This window comes from Ursus americanus, chromosome 10 (assembly GCF_024610735.1).
Source record: "Ursus americanus isolate L20-20 chromosome 10, mUrsAme1.1.p, whole genome shotgun sequence".
Classification (NCBI taxonomy): domain Eukaryota; kingdom Metazoa; phylum Chordata; class Mammalia; order Carnivora; family Ursidae; genus Ursus; species Ursus americanus.
Window position 1 is genome coordinate 33033895 of NC_142136.1, and position 27979 is coordinate 33061873.

At 34.9% G+C, this 27979-nt stretch overlaps 1 protein-coding gene across 5 annotated transcripts in view; it reads right to left on the reverse strand.

Annotated features, from left to right (window-relative positions):
• PIBF1 (progesterone immunomodulatory binding factor 1) overlaps window positions 1–27979 on the reverse strand; it is a 197859-nt gene that overhangs the window by 132470 nt on the left and 37410 nt on the right. For all 5 annotated transcript variants that reach the window (XR_015725925.1, XR_006782073.2, XM_045810903.2 and 2 more), the window contains exons 6-10: window positions 25768–25901; window positions 20275–20383; window positions 19829–20010; window positions 18585–18710; window positions 3757–3855 (exon numbers count right to left, since the gene is read on the reverse strand). Coding sequence is in view for 3 of the 5 variants with exons in the window: in XM_045810903.2 (XP_045666859.1) it covers window positions 3757–3855; window positions 18585–18710; window positions 19829–20010; window positions 20275–20383; window positions 25768–25901 (650 nt within the window). In the remaining 2 variants the exon portion in view is untranslated. The remainder of the gene's footprint in view (window positions 1–3756; window positions 3856–18584; window positions 18711–19828; window positions 20011–20274; window positions 20384–25767; window positions 25902–27979) is intronic.

The following is a 27979-nucleotide window of genomic DNA, read 5'->3' on the forward strand; positions in this document are numbered from 1 at the left end:
CAAGGGGTTAAAGACCTGTACTCTGAAAACTGTAACACATTGATGAAAGAAACTGAAAACAAATAAGTGGTGGAAAGATATACAATGTTCATGAATTGGAAGAATTAATGCTGGTAAAATGTCCATATTACTTAAAGCAATCTACAAATTCAATGCAATCCCTATCAAAATATCAAGGGCATTTTTCACAGAACTAGAACAAATAATACTAAAATTTGTATGGAACAGCAAAAGACCTTGAATACCCAAAGCAATCTTGAGAAAGAAGAACAAAGCTGGAATTATCACAACCATGTTTCAAACTATACCATAAACCTAAAGTAATCAAACAGTATTGTATTGGCACAAAAATAGACATAAGTCAATGGATCAGACTAGAGAGCCCAAAAATAAACCCACGCTTATATGGTCAATTAATCTATGACAAAGAAAGCAAGGATATATAATGGGGGAAAAAAGTCTCTCTTAGTAAATGGTATTGAGAAAACTGGAATGCCACATACAAAAGAATGAAACTGGAGTGCTTTCTTACACCATACACAAAAATGAAACAGATTAAAGACCTAAATGTAAGACCTAAAACCATACCTCCTAGAAGAAAACACAGGCAGTATGTTCTTTGACATTGATCTTAGCGCTATTATTTTGGATCTGTCCCCTCAGACAAGGACAACAGGAGCAAAAATAAACAAAGTGGACTCCATCAAACTAAAAAGTGTATACACAGCAAAGAAAATTATCAACAAAACAAAAAGGCAACATACTGAATGGGAGGAGATATTTGCAGATAATATATGCAATTAGAGGTTAATACCTATACATAAAAAGACCTCATACAACTCAATGTTAAGGAAACAATCTGATTAAATAATGGGCAGAGGACCTGAACAGACATTTTTCCAAAGACATACAGATGGCCAATAGGCACATGAAAAAATGTTCAACACTAATCATCAGGGAAATGCAAATCAAAACTACAAACAGGTATCACCTAACAGCTATTAGAACGGCTATTATTGAAAAGACAAGAAATAACAAATGTTGGTGAGGATGTAGAGAAAAGGGAACTCTTGTGCACTGCTGGTGTAAATGTAAACTGATATAGCAACTACGGAAAACAGTTTGGAGGTTCCTTTAAAGAGTTAAAAATAGAATGACCATATGATCCAACAATTCCACTTCTGGTTATTTATCCATAGAAAACAAAAGCACTAATTTGAAAAGATACAAGCATTCTATGCTCATCACAGCATCATTTACAACAGCTAAAATATCAAAGCAACCCAAGTGTCCATAGACAGATGAATGGATAAAGAAGATGTGGTATGTATGTGTGTGTGTACACATATGTAGGTATGTGTGTACACACACACACACACACACACACACCAGAATATTAGTTCTAAAGAAGAATGAAGTCTTGCTATTTACAACAACATGGACAGACCTAGAGCATATTATGGTAAGTGAAATAAATCAGAGAAAAACAAATACATTATGATTTCACTTACATGTGGAATCTAAGAAGCAAAACAAATGAACATACAAAAAGCAGAAACAGACTCAAATACACTGATGGTTGCCAGAGCAGAGGGAGGGTAGAGGGATGGAGGAAATAGGTGAGGGGGATTAAGAGGTACAACCTTATAGTTATTAAACAAATAATACATGCAGATGTAATGTACAGCATAAGGAATCTAGCCAATAACATTTTAAAAACTTTACATGGTGACAGATGGTAACTAGACTTACCGTAGTGATCATTTTGTAATGTGTATAAATACTGAATCACTATGTTGTACACCTGAAACTAATATAATATTGTGCATCAATTAAACCTTGATGAAAAAAACTAGCTGTTCCCGTTTATTCAAAATTCTAGTGGAAAACGATTTCGAAAGATCAACTTTTAAATAGCAAAAGTTCAGTTAGTAAACTGAACTAATTTAACATTTTATAAGAATAACAAACATTTCTATCTTACTACTTATGTGCAAGACACTGTTCTACATGCTTTACAAACAGTAAATGATTGAATTCTCAATAATTCAAAAGATCCCGTTAAGTACTAAAGCCTCCCATGGCCTTTCGGATAAATACCAGTTACTAGTATATGGACAAGTAAGATAAGAAGGATTTTAGAGTCCCAGAGTTTAGGACATAACAGAAGTGAGTATAAACATAAAACAGCCAATTTTAAGGTCAGATTTATTATTCTCTTTTCTCCAAATTCACAAAAACATACCAAAGCTAGTAAGTTTTGAAATTCTGCCTGAATATAATAGTTCTTCTGGTTTACAAGCTAAAATCTTGCACTTTCTTTTAAAGTTTGCTGGTTTGTCCATAAATATTATTCTAGAGCCTTTCCTAAATGCATCGCATTAAAAAACAACATCAACGGAAAGCCAATTATAAATGTTTTGTGTACACCATATAGTTTTATAAATGGAAAGGTTATACACAGTAAGATTTTACGGTACGTTATCACAGCACTCCAATAAAAATAGGTGATTTGTAAATTTATTTTATATTAAAATGTTTGGACTTAGATATACTTTCACATTACTGAAGAGATTTCTCTAATATTTTTATTAATGTATCAAGTTTATAAAGTTGATGTGAATTCAGAAGTATAACAATCTGAGCCATTTCTAAAAGATTTCGATAATAGATTACTTATATGAAGACTTACCTCAATTTTTAGTGTTAGGTATTGCTTAAGTCACAAATGAATCTGCAAGTCTTCATTTAATAATTAAAAGCTCCACTGAGTTATTTTCAAAGTTTATCAGTATGCGAAAGGTATATGGGAACTTGATGTACTAGTTTAGCAACTTTTCTGTCTGAAATTATTTTCAAAATGAAAGTTAAAAAAAAAGATAACGATTCTGTTTACTCTATATGTAGTCAAACCACTGAAAATCTCGGGCGTTCAATAGTATTTACCTTAATACTCATCAGTGATTTTCCTATTAGTTAGGCTACTAAAAATAAATATACTTTTCCATTGATAAATTCAAGACAAATCATTTTCTCTCTTCTCCTTCCTCCAACACACATGAACCAGAACATATAGATTTTTAAGAAATGAACTGGAGAGCACATAATGGTATTTACACTTTGGACTCAAGTTCAGTAGGTTCTTTTAAAGTAGAACTCCTTCTACTTTTTGATTAGCAGTTCTACTCCTAGAGAAAATTTATCCAAGATAAATAAAAAACATGTACCCAAAAAAGACTTTATAAAAAAGTTCATAGCAGCTTCATTCATGATAAGCTTCAAAATGGAAAGAACCGAAATGACCAGTGACAGGTGAATGCATAAGCAAACTGTGGTATATTCATACCCAGCAACACTAAGGAAAGAACTGCCGATACAACAACAAAATGGATGAAAATATAATGTGGAGTGAAAGAAGCTAGACACAAAAGAGTACATACTGTACAATTTCACTTATTTTCAATCCAGTACGAGCAAAAACTAAGCTATGGTGACAGGAATGAGAAAGTGTTTGCCTCTTGAGGAGCAGTGGTTGAGATGGATAAAAGGCATGTAAGGAAATTCTGTAGGGTGACTGCACTGTGCTATATCTTGTTTTAATATATGCAATAATTACCTATTACAAAAATAATGCATGTAACTGTAGTTCAGTTGAATTAAATATACTTCAATTAAAAATATTTCTTCTAAAAGAAAAAGTTACAGCAACAAAAATTCAAAGAGTTTTTAACATTTCCAGATTTCTAGAATGCTTACCTGTCTAAGAGCTGATCATGTTTTTCTAAAGCAACTTTTTCAGCCATCACTGCTCGGTCCTTTTCGGCCACAGCATTATCCCTCGCTTCTCGGAGATTTCTAAAATTTAAACATATGCTCAGTTATTCCAAATACAAATTATCTATCTTTTAAAGTTTCATAAATGTGTTTGCTTAGAATTGGACTATCTGACAATCTTAAGGACCCACCAGGAGGTTGGTGACCCAAGGTGTATATTATATGAATTTACCTGTCTGGGTGTTTCTATAGCAGCACAGTAATACAGATGCAAACATGGTGTATCTCTAAATGTCACATCATCTTTCTCCATAACTTATCTTCACATGGGCTAAGGTAGGCTCAACTTGTTTAATCCTTACCATAATCTAAAGAAGTAGATTATTACACAGTATCCAGAAGAAAACCGAGGTCTTGAGAAGATAATAAATATTCTCTAAAACATTTTAAATGAAAAGTATAATATAAAGATCACAAGTGTCAAAACGGGAACAAAGTTTGGGATACGAGCAAGTTAAAGTGATGGCCCTTGGGATCTCACTTACAGAGTAATGGAAAAGAAGAGAACTCAAGAACTCAGAGGGCTGACAAGTTAGGACAAAGTAGAAGGGGCAAAGGACATGAAGTCCTGATAAGATGACAAGCAGATAAATATAAGTAGTGTACAAGCAGGATGGAGTACTAGAGGTTGCTATTAAAGGATGGTGATATGGAGGTAGAATAGTACTTTCAGCGACATCATTCATTTTGACACCAAGATCCAGGATGTGACCAGTAAAGTAGCTAAGTGAAGGAGAGATGAGATAAAGGCCAATATTCATATAGGGCTCAAGAAAGTATGAAGCCAGAGTATTAGGTATGTCATCCACTTACAGTACTGATGACAGCAGGAAGTAAAATGGAGAGAAAGATACATTTAGTGATAGTTAAGGGTAATGTCCAAGAGGCAGAAGGTAACAAGAGTGCCACAACAAGACAGGAGCCTTTAAAGATCAAATCCCGTTTGTTTTTTAATCAAAGCGGAAGTCTGGATCAAGAAAAATACCAACGGGAAGCTTCTTTCAGAGAACCACTTAATTTTTAAAAAATCCTCTTCTCTAACATAGTTATAAATAAATGTAGAGTGTTAAAATGATTTTCCTCACCTAATTTCTACAAATCCCTTATGTTGTATTTTCTAACCTGTTTCATAGTGGAGTAAACTGAAGTTCAAGAGCTTAAGTATCTAGTTCAAAGTCACAGCCCATGTTAAAGCCATAATTTGAGCCCAGCTATGTCTGCTGCAGAGCAAATGTTTTTTACATCATATCACCACATCTCCCATAAAGAACTGGATTGGGTATTAGAATTTTGTGCTTATTATTCATGGAGAATGTCAGTGGAAAGTCATGAAAACCCACATCGTTTGAATAAATCTATGTAACAACTATTGGATAGGAATGCTTACTTGCTGTGCCAGTATGAAATGTCATCTTTTACATTGTGATGCTAACCACAAAGCTAAAATTTAAAACATATCAACCAGTGGAGATTCATCAAATGGTTTATGAGGCAGAAATAAAATAATTTAAAGAAACTGTAGTACAGATAACTTATTAAAAAGAAAATAGCTTTTGTATACTATTATCTAAGTGGAAGTGCATTTTAAAATAGATATCACAAAATGTCGTGTCATTATTTTCTGACATCATCCTGATTGCAATGACCTTCCAAAAATATTCTATCATTAAACTAACTGAAACATGAAAATTTAGTTTTATAGATAGAATTAAAATCTTTAAGCATATGAAACGTTTATATATTTTTCATTTGTAGATTATATATTTCAGTCAGTAAATTGTCACAAATTGGTTGCAATTTTCATTTTCTCAAAGATAGCTTCATTATCCTATAAGTTATTTCAACAGCAAAATTCCAAGTAGATTGCAATTACAGTACTATTAATCAACGCTTAGTTAGTAGGTACAGAAGCTTCAGTCCCTAACTATATTTCCTTTCTGGCAATAATGGGCATTAGAAATAAAAGCAAGTCACAGAAGGAAATGAAACCCAGAATAAACTAACAATAGGGCTTGTGAGCGGAGGTATGATTAGAAGGTCCTAGTGCATTCAAGATGCTACACTCTATATCATCCAGCTAACTATAATTAGTGCTATATTAAGGCATAAACAAAATTCCAAGGCCACAAAGAAGAGGAGTTGATTATTTTTAAATGGAGGAAGAGAGATGAGTGAATGAAGGGAAGATATGTAAGTTGGACCTTGAAGGACAAATAAGTAAAGGCAATTCAAAAAAAGAAAACTGAAATGAATCGGAGAAAGTGCTAGAAATTAAGGCTTCCATCAACAGGTCCTCTCACAGATGTCTGCTGGTGGAACCTAATCTCCTTATCAGTTACCATACCTTCCACATCTCCACCCACAACCTGCATACAAGAAGCCGCACAATTCCTTTTAACATAAAGATAGAGATACTTCCTTTAATATTATCAATTGACCTTTAAGGTTTCAAATTAAGTCTGAGATAAACTGAATGTATTCCACTGACAGTAACGGTAATAACAAACATATAAAGTGCTTGCCACGTGCTAGGAACTATTTTAAGCATTTTGCATAATAATTCATTTAATCTTCACAACAACCCCACAGAACAGGTTGCATCATTATCTCCGTTTTACAAAGGAGAAGACCGAAACACAGAGAAGTTAAGTATCTATCTAAGGTCACAGGTAAGTAAGGTATGTGCCCGAACTGTCTGGTTCTGGAGTCCATGCTCCTCATCAAACTATGCTGCCTTTCTTAGATTCCTTTTGTTTCACAGTTTTCTCCTGGAGAAAACTTGTTGCAGTCATCTCGTGGCAGGATTTTTTCCTCCATCAGTGCCTGTGGTTCTTGGTCATGCATGGAGAGGTGGACCCGACAGAGTGGTGGGCAGCAAAGCAAGGTTTATTGAGCGCAAAGTGGTACTACAAAGCTCCCAAGGAGCGAGGCGACCCGAGGGGGTGGCCGTCGGAGTATCTAAGTCTAGGGGTTTTTATGGGCTTGTTGGTGGGCTGTTTTAATCTGATGAACCCTCCCTAAGCCTGTCACCCAATCAGGTTTCTGTCATGTAGGAAAGGGTGGAAGCTCATAGCACAAATGTTAAATCGAAAATAAGCCTTGACGGAATTGTGATTATATTATACGTAAAATTGTTTTTATAGTCCATGCTCCTTCAAACTTAGACTAGTTTGATAAAACACCAGATGGATTATATTCCGGCCACAGATAAAACCCTAACTGCCATATAACTAATAAATTATCCATTTTTAAATGTTAAATGCATTAGAGAATGTAGCAACATACAATTATGAAAGAGCAGGAATTCTAATGTTCTTCAAAAGAACAAACTCGAAAAATTGATAGACTATCCGCAGCATGTACAAGCTAATGAAGCTAATGTTTTAAAAGTCCCAAATTGAACATATAATCGAATATAATTATAATAATAGAGAATGATGTTGGAAGTTGGCCAACTGGTCAGCATTATAACAAATGTTTTAAATATAAAATTAAAATATTTCATCCTTAAAAATGCTTTTAAAAAGCTAACATTTGAGGGGTGCCTGGGTGGCTCAGTCAGTTAAACGCCTGACTCTTGACTTTTGGCTCAGGTCTTGATCTCAGGGTCGTGAGATCGAGCCCTGTGTTGGGCTCTGCACTGAGTCGGCCTGTCCCTCTCCCTCTGCTCCTCCCCCCCGCTCATGCTTTCTCTCTCTCTCTCTCAAATAAATAAAATCTTTAAAAAGTTAACATTTTATTTCAAAACTGTTTTTCATGATTCTTTCATGTTGTTTCCTACAAACTCCATCCCCCATATACACATACTTCTTTCTCCTATCCTCCTGTATTTGTGCATGGGAGGTAGAGAGCAAAGATGCAAAAGTAAAGTGACCCAGTATATATTATAATTCGCATCCAGTAACGTATTTTTCAACTTGAGGCATTTTTATGAGTGACAGAGGGTGTTATTAATAATCATGCTAGAGAAATAGGCATAAACCAGGACTTAAAGGGACAAACAACTGGGAGATAATGTCATTTAAATGATAACATTCAAACAAGAAACTTAAGTTTTATTTCTCTAAATAAAAGGATTTTAATATTGTAATAAAATAGATGTGTTTCATATGCAAACTAATGTATCTGTGCTGAGATGACTTCACGTATATAAAGTTTAGCCAAAAGTATCTTATAACCAAAACCTGAAACCTCAGTACAAAACATAACAATAGATTTCTGTACATGGAATGTATCTTCCTACAACCAGAAGATAAATTTCATGGTACCAATAGCCAAATCTAAATTTATACCTGAAAAGTGGCAAGAAAAATGTTGGAGGAATAAGAAAAACCTTGGGAACCTCTGAAGTTCTAATAGGAACAAATCAGAGTTTGGGAATGTCAAGGGCATGCTTAGCCTGAATAAACATCACTAACAACTCAAAACTTGAAATTTACCAAGAATAAATAGTGAAAAACCATGGTTGTCAGAAGAGCTCAGCAGGCACAACTAAGCAACCCACCCTCCTTCTGCCTCCATGTAAAAATATTTTTGGTTAATAAAAGTGTATACATTTTTCCCAGCTGAACAAAAAGGGACTGAAACAGGCTGTTAATATGACAAGCTTATTTATAAGGAAAGTGTTTGAATTAATCACTTCTACCTCTAGATTATTTCCCTGGACAACACATAAAACTGCTCATTTCCATATCTGATGCCTTTGTTTTTAAGATGCAATAACAAGAAGGGTTGCAAGTGGATTATCTGCTGTTTATAATCAAATAACCAATAATAGTTCCTTTAATTAACACAGTTGTTGAAAATGAATGAATAGGACATAACAAAAAAGGCAAAGTGGAAATTTTATGTAACATAATTTCTTGGGAGAAGCTATGCATTTTCAGAGGAGAAACTTTTTGAGATTACTGTTGACTGAACATACTATTATTTTCCTATCCTTTTATTTAATAGTTGGTGCTCAAGCAGATTATTTTTTTTTCATTTTATAGATGTGAAAACTTTATCCCAGAGTAGATATCTAACCAAACCACATGGTTTAAAACCAGTTATGCATCAAAATGCAAAAACTTATTTAAAATCTATTCACATGTTGAGGTTTAAAAAGTAGCTGACAAAACACAATGTAATATACTTAAAATAAAACTGGGTGAACCTTTTTAAAATTTATTTTTTATATTAATTCAATTAATTAACATATAATGTATTATTGCTTTTAGAGGTATAGGACTGTGATTCATCAGTCTTATATAACACCCAGTGCTCATTACATCACATGCCCTCCTTAATGTCCATCACCCAGTTATCTCATCCCTCCACCCCTCGCCTCCAGCAACTTCAGTTTGAAACTGGGTGAATCTGGTAGATGGTTAACTGAGTGAGTACTCTATTTAATCCATCTCATTATAAATCTTTGTATAGGTTTTCATCTAAACCAACAGTTACCTGATTTCTCAAAAGCAGTTCCAACTAATTTTTTCATTCAACAAATATTTATTGAGCACTTACTATGTACCAGGTACTGGTACCTGGGAATCCAGCACTGAAAAACAGATGAAATCTCTACTTATGTGGAGATTACATTCCAGTATGAAAGAAACCAAAGTATGTTAGTTGGTGCTAAGTGCTCTGGAGAAGAATAAAGCAAAGAAGGGGCTAATGGGCAGCAAGCATGGCAATTTTACGATTTTAAATAGGGTGGTCAGGAAAGACTCAATCAGAAAGCAGGTGATATCTGAAGACATGGAGAGAGTAGGGAAACAAGGCTCTAAGGTATCTAGGAGTAGGGGGTTAAGCAGTGGAAATGATAAATACAAAGGATCTGAGGAGCATGCATACCAGTTAAGGGAACAAGAGGCAGTGTGACCAAATGAGGGGCTAGAACAGTGTAGTAAAATGAGGATGGGACAACTGGGTGCAGATCATGTAGGCATTATGTCATGCCTGTGTAGCCATCACAGGGCATTATAGTCACTTAACCTTGTGCTGAGTTGGATGAAAGCCTTTTCAGTTGAGCAGAGGAATGACTGACAGTAGACCTGTGAGGGCGAGGAAGGAAGTGGGGGCACCACTTAAGAGACTCTTGAAATTCAGACAAGAGATAATGGTAAAAAAAAAAAAAAAAGAGATAATGGTAGCTTGGACCAAGGTGGTGTCTGTGAGATGGTAAGAGAATTCTAAGTTTTGAAGACCCAACCAAAAGCATCTGCTGATGAACAGAATATGGAATGTGAAAAAAAGAGGTTTATGACTTCAAGGTTTTTCGTCTGAGCAAGTAGAATAGAGTTATCTGTAGCTGATCTGGGTTGGACTGAGGGTGGAGCACGGTTGGAGGAACAGAAGTGTGCTTCTGCACATATTAAATATAAGATGCTTACTAGATAACCAAATAGAAATGCCATGAAGGCAGCTGATGAAGGCTGATGACAAGGAGAGGAGGAGGACCAATAAAAGGAGTAGGGGCAGCCAGTAAGAAAGGGGAAAAGTCAAAGTGTAGTATCCTGAAAGTCAGTTACAGATATGCGTTTCCAGGAGTACGCAGTGGTCAGCTGTATTAAATATTGCTGACAGATCAAGTAAGATAGGCACTGAGAACATGACCACTAGATTTTCAGCAACATGAAGATCTCTGGGGGTCTGATAAGAATAGCTTTGTTGGAGTGGTACGGGGAGGCAAAAGCTTAGTAATAGGTTTTAAAAAATGAGGGTAGTGTGTGCTCTCTCTCTCTAGCATAAATAAATCTTAAAAAAAAAAAAAACATACTTCTTTCCCAAATAAGTTACCACCAAAATTACAGTTCTGATAAGAAATCTTTTATCAATTTTCATAGCCTTGACCAATAACACAGGAATCTGAATTGCATTGTAGAATTGGATATATATATATATATATATATATATATATATATATATATATATATATATATATATATTTTAAAAAGATCTTATTTATTTATTTGATAGAGAGACCACAAGCAGGGGAAGCTGCAGAGAGAGAGAGAGAGAGAGAGGCAGAAGCAGGCTCTCCGCTGAGCAGGGAGCCCGATGTAGGGCTTGATCCCAGGACCCTGGGATCATGACCTGCGCCGAAGGCAGATGCTTAACCGACTAAGCCACCCTGGTGCCCCCAGATTCAGATGTATTTAGTTTCATCATTTAAAAAGTCTATAATCATAGGCAAATCACACCCTCTGTGTCTGCTTCCTCATTCGTAAGTCAGAGATACTAATACCTACCACCTCATAAAATGTCCCATTTAATTCTCTCTACAATGTATGTAGAGTGTTGAGTACAACACTTGATGCATAATAGGCACTCAATAAATAGTAGCTATTGTTAGTATGTTATCTAAATATGAAAGTCTACATTAAAAATTATGAAGGTATTCGTTTAGAGAATGGTAATTAGGGTAGTGCTTCCCAAGATTTTTTATTATATAAAAAGAAAAAGACAATATATATAAGAGTATCCTAGATAAACAGAGAAGACTGCTGGAGGGACTTCAGCAGCTTAATGCCCTTCTGGCACCCTAAGGCTAAGGGGAGTGACATCTGGGGTGCCGTAGAGAAAAATTTCTGGTATTAAATGTCATCTTACACAAGTACTTTTAGGCTTGGTCAGAGCTATTATATCTGTAAAAGATCAGGAATTAATAATTATCTTCCTTTCTAAGTCTCGTCTGCAACCTTGGGTTAATGGCCATGCCCGATCACCCATCTCTCTGAGACCAATAAAATAGACAAGCGGGAGTAATTTCTGACATTCATTTCCTGTCCACCATCAGGTCATCCCAATTCTTTCACCTAAATATTATTTAAAATCAGCTTTTATTCTTTCCTTGCAGTTCTCATTTTCACTTAAACTTTGCAATAGTCTCCTAACCAATCTCCCTGCCTCCAGGCCCTCTTCAATTCTAATCCTTTCCACATTGCAACCAGTTACAAAAAAATGAATATATCATGTTACTCTTTTACTGTAAAACTTTCCAAGAATTCCCCACCGACATCAGGGCCTTTTAAAATCTGACCCTGACATGAATGTGACTGTCTCCCTCACCACCCCATAAGCTATACAGTAGTTAAATTTAAGTTCCTGCATGACCTAAGCTCACCTCACCTCATATCTGGAACACCATATACACCTTGAAATAATTAAATATTATTAATTAAGCAGTGAACACATATGGTAATCACCTATAGGTGTAAAGAATATAGCTAATAATAAAATATAGCTAACAATAAAATTTCATTAACAATTATTTGGTAAGTTAATATATTGAAAGAGTTATCTGTAAAGCCATATACTTTCAAAATAATCGAACTGAAAAGATAAAGTTGAATATTCTTAAGTTTTTCCATATAATAACTGAAAAAATTATACAGATACCTAATCAGACATGAGCGAAAAAAGTCTGTTTAAGCACTGAGGACGTATACTATTAAAATGATGAACGGAGCCTCCGTACACTAGTCCATTCATCTATTCTAATGCATTATGTATAGTAAACTAACCTTCATAAATAAACTTAGATCGAAGAGTGTTTAGTATCACTCCAAGATTCTATACAAATTTCAAGTTTATGTCATTAACGTTTCTTCCTGAGTAGTTTGGGAAGATGACAAATACTGATCAAGATGGTTTTTATTGACATGGTGGGAAAATAAAATCATTAAAGCAATAAAAGTGTATTTTTGATCTCCTTTTCCCTACTGCCTTGTCATTTTCAAAAGCATAATAAAATACCTCTAACAAACTCATTCTTCTCCTTTCTACAGTATCACTATGAGAATGGTTCTTTCTGGGTTCACAATAATAAGACTACTGCAGGTAAAAATAATTTTATTTTCTGGCAAAACTTAATCAGCTGAATTTATCTCCTCTTTATTATCTCATAGTATTAATTAGGAACAAATAAGTTAGCATTTTATGTACAAATTTAGATTGAAACAAATGACATTCAGATCCTTGATGTCTAATCGTGTCATTTAAGAAAAATGGTTCGATGCTACAGAGATCAATACTTAATAATTACATATTTTGTAGTAGTGCCTTTTAATGATAAACAATTTCATAATGTTATCAGTTGACTTTTTTTTCACGTTTTATTTATTTAAGTAATCTCTATACCCAATGTGGGGCTCGAACTCACGACCCCAAGATCAAGCACTGCAGTGTACACTCTTCTGACTGAGCCAGCTAGGAACCCCTCAGTTGACTTTTATAGAATCCTCACTTTACTGACACTGACAACAAATTGATAAAAGAAAAAATTTTAAAATACTGCATACAGATAAAAGGTATTAAAAGAACTACCATTTTTACATAGCTTAAAAATTTATAATGTACTTTTCACATCCATGATCTCATTTAGACCTTACAGAACACCTTGTGACATAGTATTATTGGCTCATTTTATAAAAGAGGAACTCAAACTTCAGGGATATTAAGTGATACATTCACTCAGCTAGTTTAGTGGCCGAGGCAGAATTTAAGTTTAGTCTTTTGATCCAAATCTCTTTCATAATATACTCCCTGTTCAGGGTATAATGCTCTTCTTCCAAATATGTAAGATGGTCTGTACATTTCAGTCACAAAATACCCACTAAGCAAGAAATTATTTATATAACAAACCTCACCACTAGAATTAATTTCACTCATTATTTCACACAGCTCCAAATTGGATTTTAAAGCAAATATAAAGTACAGAAGAAGATAAGAAACGTTAATTCACAGACTGAGCAAAAGCATACCTACATGTTATAATCCCAACTACAGTATTTTTGATGTACCCAAATACCCAAGTTCTTTCTTTGCTTATCTGTGCCTTTTCTTAAGTCTTTATCTCTTCCACTCTCTTCCCCTACCTCTCAACCCCTTAACTTCACAAACTACTGGCATGATTACAGGGGCAGATGCCAAGATCAGACAGCAGGAGTTCTATCTTTCTTTTCCACATTGAAGAGGAAAAAATAAAAGGCACTCTCTTAATATCCCTCCAGTGTATAGAAAGCCAACCAAAGGCATAACATATTTCTCTAATATCATCATTTAATTTTCTTCTAAAAATGTTGATTGGGGAGAGGTAAGGAGACTAAGTACAAATATGCAAGTGTAAATACTTCATCTGTGTAACTCATACTGTGAAATTTCAAAAGAAATAATTCATAGTTTATTTTTACTTTGTAAAAGACGAATGAGATATAAGCTCTAAATACAGTTAAATCTTGCCATAATGAAGAAAATGTGATTCAAAAAGTTTCAGCCACATAGAATAAATACAGTGTTGGATGACTGTGAGGTTAATAAAATGACAAAGGTGAGCCTATGCAACTAGCTGGCTTAGGGGTCTCTGCAATTCAAATCCCGTTTGGATCTGGGCTGCAGTTTAGCACCACCTGGTGGCACCTGCCCACTCTAGTTTCAATATCCATGTCATTGTGCAAATAGGGGCAGGCTGAGGCTGCCAGGGCAGCAGCCCCAGTCCCAGGAATGCCCTGGTTAGGTGGTATCCATTTTGATATACACATGGAGTCAGAATATTACTGGGGAAAAGGAAATCTGCCTTCAGTTCACCTGCTTCCAGAAATGGTTCTGTCAGCTGTTTCCCAACTGACCTGTATCAAGCTTCCTACAGAATAAGAGCTAATTTGTCTAATATTATCATGCATTTTAAAGGATTTTTTTTTTAAAGAACAAAAGCTAAAAAATCGGGATAATACCAAAGTTTATGTAGTTATGTGGACTATTTGGAAGTAATTATGCATGTTATCACTGAAATAATCCCATGAATTTTAAGGTTATTAAGTCAGTCAATAAAAGCCTATAAAATCCCTAACAGAATTGAGCCACAGGACTAAAAGTACTTATTTGTAAAAAAGAAATAATATCCCTTATGCCATAGGTCTATCTTATGTCCAAAATTTCTCTTGAGATTTAGAACCTTATATAGTCAATTTTTCTATTTCCCTATTACACAGAAACTTCAAATAAGGCTAAATTTATCATGTTTTCTTATTAAAGCCTTGTTTTCTTCTAATGTTTTAAAAATCTCATTACCATCCACATTAGCTACTCAATCCAGAAACCTGATGACATACTTAACATCTTCTCACTCCCTAATTCAATCTGAATCCTGCTGGTTCCACCTCCTAGACAGGTTTCCAATCTGGCCCACTACTCTCCATCTCTATTGCTACCAATCTAGTTTTATCATTACTTCTCATTCTGATAACAGAAACAACCTCAAAAAGTAGTCTCTCTGTCTATAGCCATATACTCCACTTTTCTAGTCTCTCCACATTGCAGTCTCTCTCTAAAAAAAAAAGAGTACTTTTTTCTTTTTTTTAGAGAGAGAGAGAGAGAATGAGCATGCACACACAGTGTGCGTGTCTGGGGGGGGGGGGGAAGGGCAGATGGAAAGGGAGAGAGAGAATCTCATGCACGCTCCACACCAAGCATGGAGCCCAACGCAGAGCTCGATCTCACAACCCTGAGATCATGACCTGAGCCAAGATCAAGAATCAGCTGTTTAACCAACTGAGCCACTCAGGCACCCCTAGCAGTCTCTTTTTTATATAAAACCAAATCATACAACACATATTCTTAAAATCTTTCAGTTGTTCCTCACTGGTCTTACCTAGACAACGGTCCAAATGCATGATCTGGACCTCTGTTTCCCTCTTATCTCATAGAACTCTCTGCCTCTCAGTCTACACTCTAGCCATACTGAATTATTTTCAGTTTGTTCAGAAAGCTTCATACTGTCTAATCTCCAGGTTTTGTACACGCTGGACATTCATTCCCCCAATTCCCTTCCCTCCCCTAACTCAGTCTTACTCTTAGTCATCATGCAGGTATCAGCATGGGTACTTCTTCTGTCATGAAGTCTTCCCCAATTCTATATGGTCTCATCCTGTGTTTCCTGTCACCTTCTCCATTATCATTATACTTATAATTATTATTTCTCTATTGTCTTTTTTTTTTAAAGATTTTATTTATTTATTCGACAGAGATAGAGACAGCCAGCGAGAGAGGAAACACAAGCAGGGGGAGTGGGAGAGGAAGAAGCAGGCTCATAGCGGAGGAGCCTGATGTGGGGCTCGATCCCAGAACGCTGGGATCACACCCTGAGCCGAAGGCAGAGGCTTAACCACTGTGCCACCCAGGCGCCCCATTTCTCTATTGTCTTTATGTCTACTAGACAATCAACTTTGTGAAGACAGAGGTCACTGCTATATCTATGGCATGTATCTGGCATATGGTGGATCCCAATAAATATTTGCTCAATAAGTGGATATGCTGCTTGGAGAGCTCAAATGAAAAATTTTGAACATTAACCTTAGCATATAGTAGGCTTATTCCTCTTCTTTTGGTCTGCATTTTGAACCTTAAGAACAAATAACCACAAGGTACAGGGTCCTTCTTACCTAATACAGGGTTGGGACTAACCAAAATTTTGAAAAAGATGGAAGAAATTCTTTATAATTTTTTAATCTCTCTGTATGCATGTCTCTCTAATCTCCTAACGTCCTTGCTGTCCTAAGGATGAATTCATAAAAATGGCATACTTCACTTATGACCATGAAGAGCTAAATGCAACAGCATATGAATCTTAAAATCATAAGGCTATATGAAGAATCACACAAAGCCACAAAAGAATATATATAGCATGATCCCATTTTGTGACACTAATATAATATGAAAAACTAAACTATACTTCTGAGGTACACACTTACTGGTAATTTAGATAACAGAAGTATAAGGAAAAGCAAGAAAGTTATTAGCATAAAAATCAAAATAGTAGTTACCTTTACGGAAGGAAGAAGTTAAGCAGGAAGCTCTCAAGGACATTTCTGTGATACTGACACTGACTTCTTGATTTGGATGGTAGTTAAACAGGTATTTAATTTGTAATTACTTATAAATGTACATTTAAATATATACTTTTCTGTCTTCTTTAATTGATTGAAGAAAATAAAGACACAAATAAATGGAAAGAAATTTCATGATCATGCACAGAAGGATTGGTGAAGTGTCCATTTCACCCAAAGCGATCTAGAGATTCAATGAAATCCCTATAAAAATTCCAATGGCATTCTTCACAGAACTAGAACAAAAATCCTAAACGTGTATGGAACCCCAAGATTTCCTGAATAACCACAGCAATCTTGAGAAAGAAGAACAAGACTGAAGGCATCATTTTCAAATTATATTACAAAACAAAAGTAATCAAAACAGTATTGGCACTGGCATAAAAACAGACCCAGATAAATGGAACAGAAGGGAAAGCCCAGAAATAATGGAGTCTTTTCAGTAAATCGTGCTGGGAAAACTGGACAGCCATTTTTGCTTTTGTTGCCTGTGCTTTGGTGTCAGATTAAAAAAATCATCACCAAGACTGGTGTTGAGAACCTTACTGCCTATGTTTTCTTCCAGGAGTTTATGGTTTTAGGTCTTACATTCAAGTCTTTATTTTGAGTTCTTTTTTTATGTATAGTGTTAAGATAGTAGTCCAATTTCATTTTTTTGCATGTGGTTGTCCAGTTATTTAACTGCTCAAAAGTATTTCAGCATTACCATAAAAATCTCAATCTGTTTTATTAAAATAACAATTTAACAGTGATTTAAAAGTTTTCTTGCTGCTTTTCTACCCAAAGTATAATTCTGCACATGTAGTTCTTACATATTTTCCCCAGTAGAGGCCAACTACATAAATAGAGATTTTCTCCCCAGAATTGAGGGGTGGAACTCTCAAATTTTTTGCTACTATACTTCAAATAGAATAACATGTTACAGTGATAATTACAGAATTAAGTCTGATTTAAAGTCCTGCTTGGTGACAAACTTCAAAATATCATATATTCAAATCAGTGCTGATAAACTAGTATGACAAGTCAATTTCAAAATAATTTTCCCACTGAAATATAAACTTTCAAAAGTCATATGAAATATAATGATAGTATATAAAAATAAATGCTATCGAAATAAGTAGCATTTATTTGCCCCTAATACTACCCATCACCAGCTAGGGAATCTAATATATACTAATCTAAAAGTGATTAAAATGCATAAAAATGATCATCTTCAAGATTATCTAATAAAACATCTGTCGGGGCCAGCAGATAAATGAGGCATATGTAATATTTCATATTATCATTCTAGTTTTTAAAAATTTCTTAGAGAAATCATTGGCATGTTATGGGAAGAACTATTGGTATCTCTTATTTCCTTCTATCTCTGTCCTCAATCTAAGCTGCCATAACGGCAAAAGGAAAAGTTACCAGGGTAATGAAGAGATAATGGGAATACCAGAGTGAAGAGGCTTAACTTAAGGTCTCATAAACCTTATTCCTGGCTAGTTACCAAAGATCTTAGAACTTTAATGTTCCATTATATTTTGATTTAGATTTGACAATTCTTTAATGAATTAAAAAAGAGATTGTCATAGAAATACTTTAATTTCAATAAAATATAAGTTTCAAACAAAGAGAAATAAATTTCCTACTTTTTTTTTTTTTTAAAGATTTTATTTATTTATTTGACAGAGAGAGGGAGAGCCAGCGAGAGAGGGAACACAAGCAGGGGGAGTGGGAGAGGAAGAAGCAGGCTCATAGCAGAGGAGCCTGATGTGGGGCTCGATCCTATAACGCCAGGATCACGCCCTGAGCCGAAGGCAGACGCTTAACGACTGAGCCACCCAGGCGCCCCTAAATTTCCTACTTTTACCTACAAATTTCCTTTTTTTTAAATACCTGTTTTCCCGTTCATACATTTCCCGAGAGGCACTTCGAAGTTGATCAATTTCTTGACTGGTTTTCAATCTGATTTGTTCCAATTCATCATGTAGCTTATTTTCATATTCTGTTTTATAATGATCTCTGCAAGGAGTCAAAAGTAATATCCATGAAATTTGCTTTTGTAAAAGAAATGTATTTTTGCCCTTCATGTAAGATTTATTATCTCATGTTGAATATGTTCTATATTCAATGTTATTTGAAAAACACAGCTGTTAGATATATTGCCCAAAAGGCTTAATTACTATATAAAATGTTAATTCATGTTGAATAACCATTAATCTTCAAAAATATTTTACTAGTAGTTTTCAATGCATATGACCAGAGACTTGAAAACTGATGCATATGGAATGCTCTTCATTTAAAAATAATCTGGTGTGGTACATGTTGGGATACAAATACAATTAAAAACAAAACCAAATGCCTCTAATTGACTCCTTATAAAACCTTCCTTCTAAGCACAACAACCATAACCACTGTGATCTCTTAGCAAAGTCACAGAACATCACCTAGGCCATTAGCAGGAGCACAAACTGATGAAAAATACCACAGGCTAGGGAAAAAGTTATGAATGTGCGAAATGTTAAAGAATAAAATTTTAAATTTGTTTTAATTTTTGATGTGCTGATAAAAATAAGTATCTCAAGGATTATAAGGGCTATTAGCATAAAGGAACCCTAATAGCTTATACATCTAGTTGAAGAGAAAAGACAGGATTGAAAGACATGAGTCTGATTCCAGAGCTTATATGCAATGCTCTCCCCTCATTCTTCTCTTATGTTTACACAGTCAGGAAAAAGTCAGCTTGGCTAGGCTCTGCACGATTAGATTTTTTTTCAAAAAGATACTTCTATGGAGATACTTACGCACTTTCTTTAAAAAAAAACACTTATATAGAGATCTTAGTTATAGGGAATTAAAAAGATTATGTCATAAGAAAACACAGTAGTTATAGCATCTATACACTGACCTAAAAGAAATAGGCTTTTCATTATTGGGGGAAAAAACCCACTATGGCTTAAGAAAAAAAGCCAACTAGGATAAGAATATAGTACAAGGAAACAAAATGAACTATTATCTTAATATAGTCCTAGATACCTTAAAAAAAAAATCGTTGTTCTTTCCCAAAGCTAAGAGTTTCCCTCAAAAGAAGCTGGTGTTAATTTATATGTATTTTATGTGAAAAATAATGTAAATCTTGCCTGGATGTTACATATTTTTCATACATCTCTTCTCTAGCCTTTTTGGTTTCTTCAAGTTGAAACTGAAGTCTTTCAAGGCGGTCTTCTTCATGGGCACAGCGAACACTAAGCTCCATGTTTTGGCGATTGAGATAGTCTTTATCTTTTTGCAGTAAAGTAACAGTCTGCTGTAAGGTGGTTACCTACATAGGTGCAGAGACAGACAGTGTCCAAAGCAAATTCCTCTTACTTTTCAAGGTTTACTGTATTATTTTCTTTCACTTGGGCTTTTACTTACCACATAAAAACGGCTAATTTTTACTTTGCAACTTTCCATCCAAACAGAGCTACTGAAGTCCCTTTTTCTGTTAACTACATCAAAAAGGAAAAATGTCCCTCCCACAATCCTGCCTTGGGCTGTGTCCACAATCACTGTAGATAAAATACATGTGACTCTACAAGCTTACCTCTTTTGATAATTCACTTCTTTCTTTAGCTTGCGTTATGTGAGAGGCTTCAAGTATTTCATGTTTTCTCCTTAACTCAATTATTTCCTGTTCAAGTGCATCACGCTCGCTATAAAATTCAAATACACTTGTTTATTTTTACTAAAATAAAATTCAAATACATACATATATTTTATATCCCAGTTTATTTATTTTTCCCATTTTACAATGAACATTGAAAACGATTGACTGTATTTCAGGAAACTGAACAGAGATACCAGCAGCGGGGCTTTAGTGTCATTCAACGAACAATAAAGTACCTGCTTTTCAAATTTAGGAGACTCTCCGTTCAAGACTGTTCAGATATATAAATATACATTTATTATCCTTAAAAAACAAGTATGTAAACTACACTGGCCAGTAAAATACATAATAAAACCTTCTAAGGTACACTCTGGTATCTTTTCACTAATCATCATCAATCTTATCTTGAAGTCAAAACTTTTAAAGAATTTATATATGGCTCTAGGCTTTCAGTTCAGTTAGCGTCAAAAAGCCCTTAACTCATCACTCAGATTGCATAGCAGATACACGAGGAGGCATTCTTGTGACTATTTGATTCACAAATTGTTTATGATTATCCAGGGATTCTAATTTCCATTTCCGGATAAGCTCTTAACCCAAAACAGTAAAACTAAGAATTGGAACAAACCTACAACAGGTATCTTACAAAGTGAGCAGAAAAATAGACTTACTAACTCTAAATCTATCCTGTCCAGTCAGAATCAGTTTCTTTGTACTTTCTGTCATCTACCTACCTGGTGTTTCCATGCTGATGGCTGTTAAGAATAGTTTTTCTTTTAGTTAGATTTTCAATAACTGGTTTAGAAAAATATTTTTCTTCTGGTTAACAAAGTTATGTTTATTGAAGAAAAGTGAGCAAAGCACAAATTATAAAATAACAATCACCCATAAACCCACTAACTAAAGATAACGGACAGTATCAATATTTTGGTACATATTACTTTAAATGTTTTGTGTGTTTACACGCAAATGTTTGTATTCTCACATGGTAATGATCATGCTCCTTTTGCTATGATTTTTCTTACGTAAAAAAAAAAAAGTATGAAGCATGATATAGCAAAACATCCAAGATCTTGCTATCCACAGCTGACAAGAGTTAACACTGATCTATATTTGCATTAAAGTCTTGTTTTGCTTTTTAAAAAGATAAGACACTACAGGTAAACTTAGTTGCCTACATTTTCCTCAACGTTCCTATATCATCACCTAGATATAATGATAAATTTAGTGTTTCCATATCGTTTTTTCTTAAATACTTTACTCAACAAGTGTTAACATTTTATCATATTTACTTTGTAATATTTACTAAATAATACTTTGTCATATTTATTCTCTCCCTCTCTGTTGTTCATATAGGTGAATGAACACACACACACATACACACACACACACAGACACATACACACTCACATGCAATTTTTCCCCTTAACTATTTGAGAGATATATGCAGACATTAAGTCCCTTTATCCCTAAATAATTTGGTGTGAATTTTCTAAGATTAAAGATATTCTCTTATATAATCACAGTATTATTAGCCCTAATACAGTATCTAATATATAATCCATTTTCCAATTCTGTCAATTGTCCCAATTGGCATTTTTCCCTCCTTGTATAGGATCCAATATATTATCATGCACTGCATTTGGATGTCATGTATCTTTAGTCTTCTGTAACTCTGAGCAGTTCCTTAGTTAACGTTGTAAAAGACACAGAAAGGATATTTGCAGGGGGGGAAAAAGGCTTTTTGTACAGCACTGGCAAATTGTTTTATGGAATGTCATTCAATTTTCGTTTGTCTCATGTTTCCCTATAATTGGATTCAGGTTAAGCATTTGGGGGAGAGATACTACGCAAGTGATAATGTGTCCTTAGTACATCACATAAAGAGTACGTAAAGTCTCAGTACTCAAAGAGGCACATAATGTCACTTATCTCCCGTGAGTAGTGAAAACAACCCGGATCACCTGGTTAAGGTGGTATCTGCCAAAAAACTCAAACACAAAATTACCTTTTTGCCCTCCACAATTAATAAGTCACCTATGGGAAACATACTTTGAGATTGTAAAAATATGTTCTTCCCTAATATCCTTTTACCCAATGGTTTTAGCTTCCACTGATAATTCTGAATCAAATAATATTATAAGGTTACAAAAGGGTAACTGTAACATGTATATATATATATTTATTGGTTGGCATTCTACTGTAAAAATCCTCTTTATTATTAGCATGCACTTAGGGTTCTTATTCTAGTCAATAGATAATAACTCATTATTGTTAATATTCATTTTGATACTCAAGTTGTACCATATTTGGACAGTTGAAGCCCCTTCAACTAGATACTATGGCACTGAATTGGAACTAGAGGTATCAGTATGATCTTATCCCTAGCGTGTTAAGCCATCTTCCCCATTCCCTCTCCATTACCGCTCTTTACTGAAAGGGCCTAGAAACGATGACCAATGTATCAATGACCAGCATCCAAATATTAATTTCTTTTTTTTTTTAAAGATTTTATTTATTTATTCGACAGGATAGAGACAGCCAGCTAGAGAGGGAACACAAGCAGGGGGAGTGGGAGAGGAAGAAGCAGGCTCATAGCGGAGGAGCCTGATGTGGGGCTCGATCCCATAACGCCGGGATCACGCCCTGAGCCGAAGGCAGACGCTTAACCGCTGTGCCACCCAGGCGCCCCCAAATATTAATTTCTAAATAGTGGGGCGCCTGGGTGGCTCAGTTGTTAAGCATCTGCCTTTGGCTCAGGGCGTGATCCCAGGATCCTGGGATCGAGCCCCACCTCAGGCTCCCTGCTGGGAGCCTGCTTCTTCCTCTCCCACCCCCCTACTTGTGTTCCTTCTCTCATTGGCTATCTCTCTCTCTGTCAAATAAATAAATAAAATCTTCTAAAAAATAATAATAATTTCTAAATAGTATGCCTCACTAAAAGGAACCAGGACTCATTAGAGAAGGGGCTAAGGCAATGAAATTAGAAAATAAACCTGAGAAAATTACGTTATGCCAGAAAGTAATGAACTGCTTAAAAAAAAAAAAAAGATGGACACATCTTTTTAAAATAAAAAATTTTATTATTTAAAAATTATTTTTAATTATTTTATTATTTAAAATAAAAAAAATTATTATTTTATTTTATGGACATGCTTTCTAAAATATAATGTGTCTGACTTATCCATATAGATACATTCAGATCTAATTTAATGGTTTTAACTGCCACATTGAATTACACAGTAGAAATAAATTATAACTGATTTCCCATTCTGCTGTTGAAAAGCATCTAAACTCTTTCTAATAATGATATGATTAACATCCATGTACCTGCTTCCTTTTTGCACATTTATAAGAATTTATAAAAGTGATTGCCCCCCGTTTATCTTACATATTTATAACCAGAACATTTCTTTTATCTATTTATTCTATTGAGTGAACCAAAGGGTTCAGTTTGAGCTCCTCTTGCTTGTTTTGTTTTTCTGTTCTATACCTAGCACATAAAGATGTTTATCATTTTTGACTAAGGCTGTTTTTCCTTCCTAGGTTTTCATTATAGAAAATAAAACATACATATAAATAGACATAATATAATGAACGCCCTGCTCTCATCACCCAGCTTCAATAATTACCAACTCATGACACATCTTGGCTCATTTATCCTTCATTCACGGCCATGCTGATTATTCTGATGATTAGGCTTTTTAGTTTTCTCTTTTCACCTTTTAGCTATTACTGCTAGAGATTTATAGTGGTAGAGAGGACATGAAAACACCAACTCAAAATATTATCTAACCATCACAGTCTACTTACTTTTGAAATGATTCTTTTGAAATCTAGCTTTATTTAAGAGTCACGGATTTCGAGCTCCAATAATTACCATATTTTGACATTAATATACATAATAACATATACTGCACGTCAGTCATGCTGGGAGCAGGAGTACCAATCTGCACCTTAGAATTTACTTAGGTTGTTAAATAATTTTTAAAGTCCATTCATTTAATAAATATTCATTAAGTGACTATTATATTTCAAGAATTATTTTAGGTGCAGGTAGAGGCAGCAGCAAACAATTAGAATAATGTACCTATAAATACTTCCATAAATATTCCTTTATTTGATCGTCTTTGTTTTTATAGTACATTTATTGGTATTAGCGCCCTTTCATGGATGACAAAATTTTGGCTTAGAATAGTAAGAGATGTACCCAGGGACATAGAACTAAGTAGCGCCTCATTAATGTATGAAATACAGACAAGTACATTCCAGTAAAAGGAAAATTCTTTGCAATAGCTACTTAGTAGCACTGGGAAACATTCTCAAAGTATTATTTTTTGAAAGTGTGTACGCCCTTTGTCAGGAAGGAATAGCTAAAAAAAACTTTAGACAAAACAAGTATTTAAATTGATTTCATAAAACAAAAATAATCATTAAGTGAGATTTAAAAAATATTTACACTCATGGGAGTTTACTGGGTCTCTATCTTCTAAGATATTGTATTTTAAAAGACAGCAGCAACTTCCAAATAAAATAAAAGCCGATATAAAAATACAATCTAAATCCAACAAACTGCCAAAACCACATGCTTTTTGTGCAATGCAGATTAAGGTATATGTCAAGAGAATGAAAAGACAAGCCATAGACTGGGAGAAAATATTTGCTAAAGACATATCTGATAAGGACTGTTATCCAAAACATACAAAGAATTTTAGAACTCAACAGTAAGAAAACAAATAACCCAATTAAAAAATGGGCCAAAGACCTTAACAGATACCTCACCAAAGAAGATACACAGATTGCGAATAAGCACTTGAAAAGATGTTCCACATTATGTCATCAGAAAAACGCAAATTGAAACAACAGTGAGATACCCCTACACACCTATGGGTGTGGCCAAAATCCAGAATGCCAAATACTAGCAAAGACATAAAACAACAGGAATTCTCATTCACTACTGGTAAAAATGCAAAATGGTACAGACACTTTGGGACAGAAAGTTTGGTGGTTTCCTACAAAACTAAAAATACTCTTACCATACAATTGTGCTCCTTGGTATTTACCAAAGGAGCCAAAAACTTATGTCCAAACAAAAACCTGCACATGGATGTTTACAGCAGCTTTACACAGAATGTCCAAAACTTGAAAGCAACCAAGATGTCCTTCATCAGATGAATGAATACATGAATGATGGTACATCCAGACAATGAAATATTATTCAGCAGCAAAAAGAAATGAACTATCAAGCCATGAAAAGACACAGAGAAAACGTACATCACTAAGTGAAAGAAGCCAATTTTAAAAGGTCCCATATTGTATGACTCCAACTATATGACATTCTGGAAAAGTCAAAACTATAGACAGTAAGAATTCAGGCGACTTTGATGCATGTAAAAAAGGAGAACTACAGTAGCCATCTTAACAGCTTACCTTTTGACTCTACCATAGTTTTCTAGACGGTAGTCCCCTTGCTGAATTAACTGTTTTGTGTCTGCTAATTCTAAGGCCAAACGTTGACATCTAATTTGAAGCTCAGAGTAATTTCTTCGATCTTCCTCATAACTCTAAAATCAAAATAATAATAAAACATTTCAAGCTAAACATAGTTGACCAAATTTTTTACTGAGTTCTTCTGTTACGTTGTGAATATCCTTGTAATTAAAAAAAAACCCAAAACTTCAATTCTTCTGTGTAGTAATTTTCCCTACTCGAAGACAGATGATCTTAAAGTACCAGTAGTTTTGTTAAGCTCATTTGTTTAAAACTTGAGCTCTGTTTTTCATAGAAAAAATAGGGCAACTGTGCTTTGGTTACCAGAATGATACACAAAATGACTACCAACATTAAATAGCTTTTTTGCTTGCGTTAACTATTAGATGCTAAAGACACAGAGACGAACAAAAAACACAGCCCCTCTTCTTGAGCAGTTCACAACTTAGAGATGAAGGACCACCTGATTATCAAATATCCACAGTGAAAAATAGTTACTGAAGAGATTAATCATGCAGTATCAGTTATGGTATTCAGCAAGAAAAGGAACTTTGTGGCACTTGGAACATATTTCTCCATTGATCTTCCTTCTACTCACCAGACCAGTAGAAAGGAATTATGGAGATATAGGGGAAGGGTAGAAGGGAAAACTGTCAAAAACCGCAACCTGGCCTGGCTTACCACAAACCTCATTTCTCACCATTTCTCATCTTCACATACACCCTGCAACCCTAATGAAGACCTAAAGTTCCTGAACACACCATACTTCCTCTAGCTTGTTCTCACTGCCTGAACAGCTGCGTATTATCTGAATATTTGCTTACCATCAGATTAGTTTTCTATATACCTCACCAGAACGTAAACATCTTAAGGGCAGGGACTTTGTCTTATTCACCACTGGATCTCCATCACTTTACACAGTATTTCGTATATATAGGAAGAGTCAAATAAATGCTTTTGTATAAATTAAGGAGTAAATAAATATGGAAATGGGGAGGAAAAACAGGACACAGGGACAGACTTCCTCCTTATTTCTGCCTTTTGAACTCATCAGATCTTGCAAGCAACTGTCAACTTCACCCTCAGAACCTGTCATGTTAAATACATCCTGTTCTAAGTCATTCTTTCTTTAGTAGCAGACCAGGTAAGTGTGGCCACATTCATTCCACAAATACTGACTGAATTACTGCTGTGTGACTGGTCCTAGATTAGACAGTGTAAATACAAAGATGAGTAAGATACTGATTTTGTCCTTTTTAAACTATTAAACATAACTTTGAAATGTTAGCTCCCAAATTGCTATCCAAGGGCTCTTTGAAAAATGCAATTATGGAAAAACTATGTGTGTGTGTGTGTGTGTGTGTGTGTGTGTGTGTGTGTGTGGTGTGTTTTGTTTTGGTATAATATTATGTTCTCCTACTGAGAAGGCCCTCATAAGACTGCAATGCTACTACAGTATTTATTACAGGATCCTAACAGGACACTCTCTCATCTCCCCAAAGGATCATCACATACATCATTTCAGGCCGAAGTCCCAGAAGACACTTGGGTTCCCCTGAAGGATGCTTTACCCTTCTAAATACTACTAACCACTTAGCAGTTTTGGAACAGTGCATAGTGTTATAGTCAGGAAGGCAAGCTCCAGAAGTCAACTGTCTAGAACTGAATTATCTGCAGTAAGACTTTGAGCAGGTTTACCTCTCAGTATTCAGTGTTCTCATCTACCTCACAGCGTGCTGATTATATTAAGTAATACATGTAAAGTGCTTATAAAAATGCCTAAGACATAGTAAATAATCATTAACTATAAATTAGTATCATAATGCTTCTTCTTTACTTTGGCTTCTTGAGAGATTAGAGCCAAACTGATAGCTCACCTTTAATAACTGTGCAAAGACCAAGACAGAATCCTGAGGAATATAAATATTTAAAAGGTGGCCACAGGACAAAGAGCATAAGGCACCTGAGGGAGTACTCACAGAAACAAAGGGTAAGCTGGGGGTGTGTGTCAGAAACAACTGTAGAAGAGAGTGCTTTGGGGAGACTTAGTAGTAGTCAGTGGTACTGAGCACTCCTGAGAAAAAACCCAGTAAACAAACCCAGTAAGTATTCAGGGATAGGGACAGAAAAAGACTGCCACAGACTGAAGCAA